This window comes from Sander lucioperca, chromosome 11, assembly GCF_008315115.2.
Source record: "Sander lucioperca isolate FBNREF2018 chromosome 11, SLUC_FBN_1.2, whole genome shotgun sequence".
NCBI classification, from domain to species: Eukaryota; Metazoa; Chordata; class Actinopteri; order Perciformes; family Percidae; genus Sander; species Sander lucioperca.
Genome location: NC_050183.1, coordinates 39,989,906 through 39,999,905, shown reverse-complemented (window position 1 = coordinate 39,999,905; position 10,000 = coordinate 39,989,906). Strand labels below are relative to the sequence as shown.

The 10,000-nt window shown below is 45.2% G+C and overlaps 1 protein-coding gene across 1 annotated transcript in view; it reads left to right on the top strand.

The window, feature by feature from the left end:
• LOC116060768 (WD repeat-containing protein 18-like) overlaps positions 1-8,082 on the top strand; it is a 10,172-nt gene extending 2,090 nt beyond the window's left edge. The window contains exons 2-6 of the mRNA XM_036007721.1: positions 2,111-2,221; positions 3,617-3,750; positions 6,471-6,612; positions 7,736-7,878; positions 7,980-8,082. Coding sequence (XP_035863614.1) covers positions 2,111-2,221; positions 3,617-3,750; positions 6,471-6,612; positions 7,736-7,878; positions 7,980-8,082 — 633 coding nt within the window. The remainder of the gene's footprint in view (positions 1-2,110; positions 2,222-3,616; positions 3,751-6,470; positions 6,613-7,735; positions 7,879-7,979) is intronic.
• The last annotated feature ends 1,918 nt before the right edge of the window (positions 8,083-10,000 follow it).

The following is a 10,000-nucleotide window of genomic DNA, read 5'->3' as shown; positions in this document are numbered from 1 at the left end:
TTGGTTCTATTAGAGAGAGCAACATGTTAGGGGAATGCCGAGTCTTCCTCTCTGCTCTCTTGCTCAGCCGCTGTGTGCTGCGAGCGTCTGCCAGCGTCTGCCCTGGCATTGTTGGCAAACATTTTTTTCTTTTCTTTTTTTTTTTTCTTTTTACTTTATTGATAAATTGTTAAGTTTCCAATTGACTGAAGATATGTTATTTTTACATTATGTAAACAACAACTGCTACGGTGAGTTGTTAAAACCTTTCTTTTTAGTAAACTCTGAACACAACCAATGTTGTCAATGCTTTCATTAAGGTGTAGAGCTCCTGGTTATAGTATATCTTGGTCACTGGTGTAGTTAAGGTGTAGAGCTCCTGGTTATAGTATATCTTGGTCACCGGTGTAGTTGAGGTGTAGCGCTCCTGGTTATAGACAGGTTTCCTGTTTACAAACATTACAGGGTGCGTGCGCATACCAGGGGCAGAAAGCCAGGTTGGTGAGCTGGTCCGCTACTGCAACAACCTTAAGCTTTCCTTATTGTTTGTATATAGCTAACCGCTGACTCAATAAAACGTGATTTTAGTTGGATCTGTTTGTCTGTCTTTAATTTTGCAGTGTTACTGTGATATATATGTATGGCTATAATTATCGTTTTAGGCTAATGTAATAGCCAATGTTAGCAGCAGGGTTACCCATGAGTGACCCCTATGGTTGGTTTATGCGTTAAATAATGGCCAGGATTTCCAGGAAAAGGTACGATATGTGTGTCTCCATTTCAAAACATCACTGCAGGTTGACTGTTTTTAGCAGCAGGGGTTGATTGTGGGCGAGAGGGCGACAACACTGTTGTGGTTAGCTCGCCGAAACTCTACTGCAGCTGTCTTGGCAACGTTAGCTAATGTCCGCTAGCATATAGGCTAACTGTAGCCAGTTAGCTTTGTGTGTAACGTAATAAAAACCCACCCATCTCGTAGGAGCGAAGCTTAATATTTTATTCAATAACATTATGGCACAAAAGGAGCACTAACGCCACAGGTCTTATGTTGACAACGTGGACGCAGATATAAGAAACTACGAAGGCAGTCGTAATATTACCTAGCTAGCAGGCTAGGCTAACGCTGTTGCGCTAACGTTAGCAAAACATCGGCGTAGCTTTAGCTAGCAGTCTAAACTTATCTCGAGTACTTTAACTATCTACGGTCCGGACTCGAGTACTACAGCCCTGACAGGTAGATTTCACTTAGCTGAACAACTGAACAAGCTGCAACTTTTCTGATTGATACAATGGAAGCCTGACTCTTACATATGACCCCAATCTGCCCTTCTTATGGCTTGAAGCCATAACCTCCGCCCGTTTTTGGCAAAACCATGCTTCCCCTAGGTATGTTAAACATCAGGCACCCATCACTGGCTCTGTTTGTACAATTTACCAGGCAACAACTCCTTGGCATTTTGACTTACGCTATGCTGCTACTACTACTAGCTACACGAAACACGTCTTCTTTCTGCCCCCCGGTTGCGTGCGCAAGCAGTGATATCTTGGTCACCGGTGGAGTTAAGGTGTAGAGCTCCTGGTTATAGTATATCTTGGTCACCGGTGGAGTTAAGGTGTAGATCCCCTGGTGAGACTTGGAGCAAAGTCTCATGTTGTGTTGAGCCTTCTTAGTGTTTTAAAAATAGCTATTTTGAGGCTAGCATCAAAGTGTCCCTAGCACTCCCATTCAAAAGGCCATTTGACCCAAAACCAGAATACGGTAAATCTTAAAAGTGGTGATTCCGTCCTAAATATGCTTTTAAACTAAAGTTTGACTTGGGTACATTCACAAAAAGACCCTAGGTTGCATTTTGGCGAGAGTTAGGCTTTAAGGTTCACGTTATGTTTGTTAGATTTGGGGTATAAAGTTACATTAAAAAAATAATCGGAAAAGTATAATTATATATTTTAACTAATGAGTTAGTTAAAGCTCCAGTAATAAACATTTAGTAAGTAAACGTGTTCATGTAACTCAGGTTATTATGGGATGTTGCAGTGTGTTCAGGTTACTCCCCCCCCCCTGCTGCTATGTGTTATCGGGGCTGAACGTGGCCCAAAGGTCTGACTTCCTGTTTCCGGATTCCTGTTCCAGGACCAGCTGCAGCAGAAGCTGATGTGTCCAGGTGTAGTTACCTGTCTCTCTGCGTCTCCTAACGGACTCTTCCTCGCCGCCGGAGTCGCCGAGGCCGTTTACCTGTGGGAGGTGAGTCAGCTACTTCTTCTGTGGTTCTAATGTGACGAGAACAAGTCAGAAAAACACCAGGAGCCCAAATACAACAAATTCTCCTAAACCCCCAGACCACTGCAGTAACCAGACCATTGCAGTGACCAGACCACTGCAGTAACCAGACCACTGCAGTAACCAGACCACTACAGTAACCAGACCACTGCAGTAACCAGACCACTGCAGTAACCAGACCAGACCACTGCAGTAACCAGACCACTGCAGTAACCAGACCACTGCAGTAACCAGACCACTGCAGTAACCAGACCAGACCACTGCAGTAACCAGACCAGACCACTGCAGTAACCAGACCACTGCAGTAACCAGACCACTGCAGTAACCAGACCACTGCAGTAACCAGACTACTGTAGTAACCAGACCACTGCAGTAACCAGACCACTGCAGTAACCAGACCACTGCAGTAACCAGACCACTGCAGTAACCAGACCACTAACCAGACCACTACAGTAACCAGACCACTACAGTAACCAGACCACTACAGTAACCAGACCACTGCAGTAACCAGACCACTGCAGTAACCAGACCACTAACCAGACCACTACAGTAACCAGACCACTACAGTAACCAGACCACTGCAGTAACCAGACCACTGCAGTAACCAGACCACTGCAGTACCCAGACCACTGCAGTACCCAGACCATTGCAGTGACCAGACCACTGCAGTAACCAGACCACTGCAGTAACCAGACCACTGCAGTAACCAGACCACTGCAGTAACCAGACCACTGCAGTAACCAGACCAGACCACTGCAGTAACCAGACCACTGCAGTAACCAGACCACTGCAGTAACCAGACCACTGCAGTAACCAGACCAGACCACTGCAGTAACCAGACCAGACCACTGCAGTAACCAGACCACTGCAGTAACCAGACCACTGCAGTAACCAGACTACTGTAGTAACCAGACCACTGCAGTAACCAGACCACTGCAGTAACCAGACCACTAACCAGACCACTGCAGTAACCAGACCACTACAGTAACCAGACCACTGCAGTAACCAGACCACTAACCAGACCACTGCAGTAACCAGACCACTGCAGTAACCAGACCACTGCAGTAACCAGACCACTGCAGTAACCAGACCACTAACCAGACCACTACAGTAACCAGACCACTACAGTAACCAGACCACTACAGTAACCAGACCACTGCAGTAACCAGACCACTGCAGTAACCAGACCACTAACCAGACCACTACAGTAACCAGACCACTACAGTAACCAGACCACTGCAGTAACCAGAACACTGCAGTAACCAGACCACTGCAATCTCTGCTCTCTGATTGGTCAGGTTTATAATCTCTGCTCTCTGATTGGTCAGGTTTATAATCCCTGCTCTCTGATTGGTCCAGGTGTCGACGGGGAAGCTGCTGTCCGTCCTCAGTCGTCACTATCAGGACGTCACGTGTCTGAAGTTCACAGACGACGGCAGCCATTTTGTTTCTGGAGGAAAAGATAACCTGGCTCTGGTGTGGAGTCTGGCCAGGTAACACACACACACACACACACACACACACACACACACACACACACACACACACACACATACATATATATGTTAGGGGTGTAACGGTACGTGTATTCGTACCGGACCGTTTCGGTACAGGGCTTTCGGTACGGTGCGCGTGTGCACCGAATGCGATCTTTTGTGTGCGGAACATAGGTCAATTTTCGTGTTTCCACACGAACATATTAAGTGGCGGAAGTCTCCGAGTTCAGCGCAAATCCCGCCCTGCAGCTGATTCTAAAGTTTTCATTGGTCATGTCAATATGTCAATCACTGTACAGATTGCCTACACCAAACACTGATCTCTAAACCTACCTGCCGTCACTGTAACCTAAACCAATGAAATTGACTGCAGGGCGGGATTTCTGCTGAAGTGGTGTGGGGAAAAAAATAATAATCACACACCGCGCGCTGTACAACAACATACACGGCACGCTTTAGCCCAGCCTCTCGTTAGCTAGCGTCATGGCCAATGCAGACAAGCCCATAGACAGTACGGACAAGCCGGAGCTTGAAGAGCCACCATATTATTAAGGTCTCCTGTTTGGGAACGCTTCGGTTTCCCAGTGAAATACGTCAACGGACAAAGACTAGTCGATAAGACGAAAGCAGTGTGCCGACGTTGCTCAGTAATGATCGGGTATGTTATATGCTGGAAAAGGCATCACGCGAGTGTGAACATCACTACTACAAGGAAGAAACAACCGTAATTCAAACGCAGCTCCCGTTGGCATTTAAACAGACCTTTGCTGGTAATTCCGATCGGGCCGACGCAATAACGAAAGCAATTGGTGTTTTTATAGCAGCTGATCTACGACCATACTCGGTTGTTGACAAGCTGGGATTGGTAATGCTGCACTGTAATCCATAGTTATTTATTTATATTTTTCATTATATTTTATTATGTGATATTGGTTTGAGACTGAGAGTATTTTGTTTAGTGGAGAACTTTGCAGCAGTATTTTATTTCTTATTTTTTATTTTATATATATATTATTTATAATTTATTAAAAAGTGTTGAAAAAAGTGTAAACAAATTGTTAAAAAAAGTTTATAGTAATAAACAACCTGCAGTTTAATGTTTGCATTTCTTTCCCTTACTGTACCGAAAATGAACCGAACCGTGACTTTAAAACCCAGTTACGTACCGAACCGTGATTTTTGCGTACCGTTACACCCCTAATATATATATATATATATATATATATATATATATATGTGTGTGTGTGTGTGTGTGTGTGTGTTTATATATATATATATATGTGTGTGTGTGTGTGTGTGTGTGTGTGTGTGTATATATATATATATATGTGTGTGTGTGTGTGTATATATATATATATATATATATATATATATATATATATATATATATATATATATATATATATATATACACACAGTGCTGCTCATAAGTATTCATACCCATGCTAAAGTTGACTAAAAAAAAGGAATAAAAAAATCATCTTTTGGAAATTGATCTTAATGCCTTAATTAAAAAAATGAGGAAAAATCCGACCTTTTAAGGACATCAATTTGTTTTGTGAATTAATAATGTATTGTAAATAAATAAATGTTCTTCCTTAAAATACAGGGGCCATAATTATACATACCCCTATGTTAAATTCCCATAGAGGAAGGCTGAAAGAAAGATGAAGAAGAGGAAGAAAAGATTTTTATTTTTAAAGGCCAGTTATTTCATGGATCCAGGATACTATGCATCCTGATAAAGTTCCCTTGGCCATTGGAATTAAAATAGCCCCACATCATCACATACCCTTCACTATACCCCCACATCATCACATACCCTTCACTATACCCCCACATCATCACATACCCTTCACTATACCCCCACATCATCACATACCCTTCACTATACCTAGAGATTGGCATGGTTTTATTTCAGTTCGCCTAATAGCTAACTGAGATAAGATCCATATCAATGCAAATCAAACCAGCTATTAGGCTAACTGAAATAAACCATGTTAATCTCTAGTTATGGTGAAGGGTATATGATGATGTGGGGTATGGTGAAGTTATGTGATGATGTGGGGTATGGTGAAGGGTATGTGATGATGTGGGGGTATGGTGAAGGGTATGTGATGATGTGGGGGTATGGTGAAGGGTATGTGATGATGTGGGGTATGGTGAAGGGTATGTGATGATGTGGGGGTATGGTGAAGGGTATGTGATGATGTGGGGTATGGTGAAGGGTATGTGATGATGTGGGGTATGGTGAAGGGTATGTGATGATGTGGGGGCCAAGGGAACTTTATCAGGATGCATAGTATCCTGGATCCATGAAATAACTGGCCTTTAAAAATAAAAATCTGCCTTCCTCTATGGGAATTTAACATAGGGGTATGTATAATTATGGCCCCTGTATTTTAAGGAAGAACATTTATTTATTTACAATACATTATTCATTCACAAAAAAAATTGGTGTCCTTAAAAGGTCGGATTTTTCCTCATTTTTTTTAATTAAGGCATTAAGATCAATTTCCAACAGATGATTTTTTTTATTCCTCTTTTTAGTCAACTTGACCATGGGTATGAATACTTATGAGCAGCACTGTATATATATATATATATATATATATATATATATATATATATATATATATATATATATATATATATATACACACACACACACCCACCCACCCTAACCTGGCTTGTGTGTGTGTGTGTGTGTGTTTCAGTGTGATCCAGCTGGATTTAAGCCACACCCCCGAGCCGCGTCATGTCCTGTCTCGTCACTCTCTACCAATCACAGACCTGCACTGCGGCATGATGGGAGCTCAGGCCAGAGTCGCCACGGCCTCCTTAGACCAAACCGTCAAGGTGAGACAACGTTATACATCACAGATACATATATCCAGCGCTGGAAGAAGTATCCAGATTACTGCAGGAAAAGTACTAGTACCACACTGCAGTGCTTCATTGGTAAAGAGGGGGGTCCCGGAGCGCAGAGGGGGGGTGGATCCGGCTAAAGAAAGCTAACCAACCCCGTGTGTACATCAGGACGATGTATATATTCAGAACATGCACCTGCAGGTTTCTCCGGACCCAGTGATCCCACTTTTTTACAAATGGGCGACTGAGCGTCCGTCCAGCTTTCCCCAGTTTGACTGTCCCCGAAAGATGTACCATCACAATCTCTCGTCATCTTCATCCCCTTCCCCGTGTGTGTCATCATCATCCCCGCTAACGACAGACAGGCGCGTTAGCGTTAGCAGCATTACTGCTAGTGGTACTACTGCTGTGTCCACCGTTAGAGTGCTGATCGGGCCCCGAGCCTGACAGGCATTAAGATATTTCTGTCCGAGCCCAGCCCGCGTCCGATAGAGCAGTAACCGAGCCTGGCCTGAGCCCGTCAGTTAAAATCTCATATTTTGATGATGACACATGTCTGTGTGTTTGTGTGAAAGCTTTTATGAAGCAGCTGTAGGAAGGCATTTAGAAATGTCAACAGATGAGGTCATCAGCTCACACGGAGCAACAAGCACACGTTAACACAGACGCGCACCTACATAATCAGCTGTTTAATTTAAATGTTCACTGCCTTATCACGCTGATGGACCGAGCCTGAGCAGAACCATCATTTCTAAATATCTGTCCCAACCCGGCCCGTCGGGTCCCACCGTGTCCCGTCGGGTCCCGACGGGTACCACCAGGTCCCACCGGGTCCCACCGGGTCCCGTCGGGTACCATGGGGTCCCGTCGGGCCGGCCCGGTGTCCACCCTCTATCCACCGTGGTCTCCACATTCTTGATCGTGCAAACGATTGTTGCTTGTTTGGGATCTGACTGGCCCAGCGTATTTAAAATAGTTAAGCAAACTTTTTTGTCTTGTTGACATTTTTGTGAAACGAGGCTAACAGTACATCCCCCCACTCCCCCTCATGTCTGACCTGTCTGTCTCTAACCTGTCTGTCTCTCTAACCTGTCTGTCTCTGTGTCTCCAGGTTTTGGGAGTTGTCTTCTGTGAGTTGCTGCTGTCTGTCCTGTTTGACGTGGAGATCATGTCTGTGACGTTTGACCCCTGCGAGTACTTCCTGTTCTGTGGAGGAAGTGACGGAAACATCTTCCGGTGTCTCTGTGCAGTCAGGTGAGTCCCGTGTTGCCTAGCAACAGCCTGTTGTGTCTTAAAGCTTCAGTAGGAACTTTATTTTTGAAATCTCATAACAATTCATCATATTGTAATCCCAGTGCCTCCTGTGTTCAGGCTTTAAATGATCTGAACCAATCACAGGCCACTCCAGATTGGCTAGGGAAGGGGGAAGGAGGGGGCGGTCATAGAGAGAGCTGTTAGAGACCACTAGATGGAGCTGTTAGAGACCACTAGATGGAGCTGTTAGAGACCACTAGATGGAGGTGTCTGAGACCACTAGATGGAGCTGTCTGAGACCACTAGATGGAGCTGTCTGAGACCACTAGATGGAGCTGTCTGAGACCACTAGATGGAGCCGTCTGAGACCACTAGATGGAGCTGTCTGAGACCACTAGATGGAGCTGTCTGAGACCACTAGATGGAGCTGTCTGAGACCACTAGATGGAGCTGTCTGAGACCACTAGATGGAGCTGTTAGAGACCACTAGATGGAGCTGTTAGAGACCACTAGATGGAGCTGTCTGAGACCACTAGATGGAGCCGTCTGAGACCACTAGATGGAGCCGTCTGAGACCACTAGATGGAGCCGTCTGAGACCACTAGATGGAGCTGTCTGAGACCACTAGATGGAGCTGTCTGAGACCACTAGATGGAGCTGTCTGAGACCACTAGATGGAGCTGTCTGAGACCACTAGATGGAGGTGTTAGAGACCACTAGATGGAGCTGTCTGAGACCACTAGATGAAGCTGTCTGAGACCACTAGATGGAGCTGTCTGAGACCACTAGATGGAGCTGTTAGAGACCACTAGATGGAGCTGTTAGAGACCACTAGATGGAGGTGTCTGAGACCACTAGATGGAGCTGTCTGAGACCACTAGATGGAGCTGTCTGAGACCACTAGATGGAGCCGTCTGAGACCACTAGATGGAGCTGTCTGAGACCACTAGATGGAGGTTTCTGAGACCACTAGATGGAGCTGTCTGAGACCACTAGATGGAGCTGTCTGAGACCACTAGATGGAGCTGTCTGAGACCACTAGATGGAGCCGTCTGAGACCACTAGATGGAGCCGTCTGAGACCACTAGATGGAGCCGTCTGAGACCACTAGATGGAGCCGTCTGAGACCACTAGATGGAGCTGTCTGAGACCACTAGATGGAGGTGTTAGAGACCACTAGATGGAGCTGTCTGATACCACTAGATGAAGCTGTCTGAGACCACTAGATGGAGGTCTTAGAGACTACTAGATGGAGCTGGTAGAGACCACTAGATGGAGGTCTTAGAGACCACTAGATGGAGCTGTCTGAGACCACTAGATGGAGGTGTTAGAGACCACTAGATGGAGCTGTCTGAGACCACTAGATGAAGGTGTCTGAGACCACTAGATGGAGCTGTCTGAGACCACTAGATGGAGCTGTCTGAGACCACTAGATGGAGCTGTCTGAGACCACTAGATGGAGCTGTCTGAGACCACTAGATGGAGGTCTTAGAGACCACTAGATGGAGCTGTCTGAGACCACTAGATGGAGCTGTTAGAGACCACTAGATGGAGCTGTCTGAGACCACTAGATGGAGCTGTTAGAGACCACTAGATGGAGCTGTTAGAGACCACTAGATGGAGCTGTTAGAGACCACTAGATGGAGGTCTTAGAGACCACTAGATGGAGCTGTCTGAGACCACTAGATGGAGCTGTTAGAGACCACTAGATGGAGCTGTCTGAGACCACTAGATGGAGCTGTTAGAGACCACTAGATGGAGCTGTTAGAGACCACTAGATGGAGGTCTTAGAGACCACTAGATGGAGCTGTTAGAGACCACTAGATGGAGGTCTTAGAGACCACTAGGTGGAGCTGTGTGGGGTTATGAATGGAGATATGTTTGGTATCATTGGGTTTAACTTCTGATTATGTGATTATATCCTCTTGATGTTCAGACTTTAAATATATTTGATAATGTAAATATATTGTGTAATGTAAAGAGAGTGTAACCATGAATCCTGGAGTCCTATTCTTTCGTTTCTTCTCTCTGACTCTGTCACATTTACATTTGAATGCTTCAGTTAATCCTCCAACAACAACTCCCCCGTCTGTCTTCTTCAGTCTCCACGGTGAAATCTCTG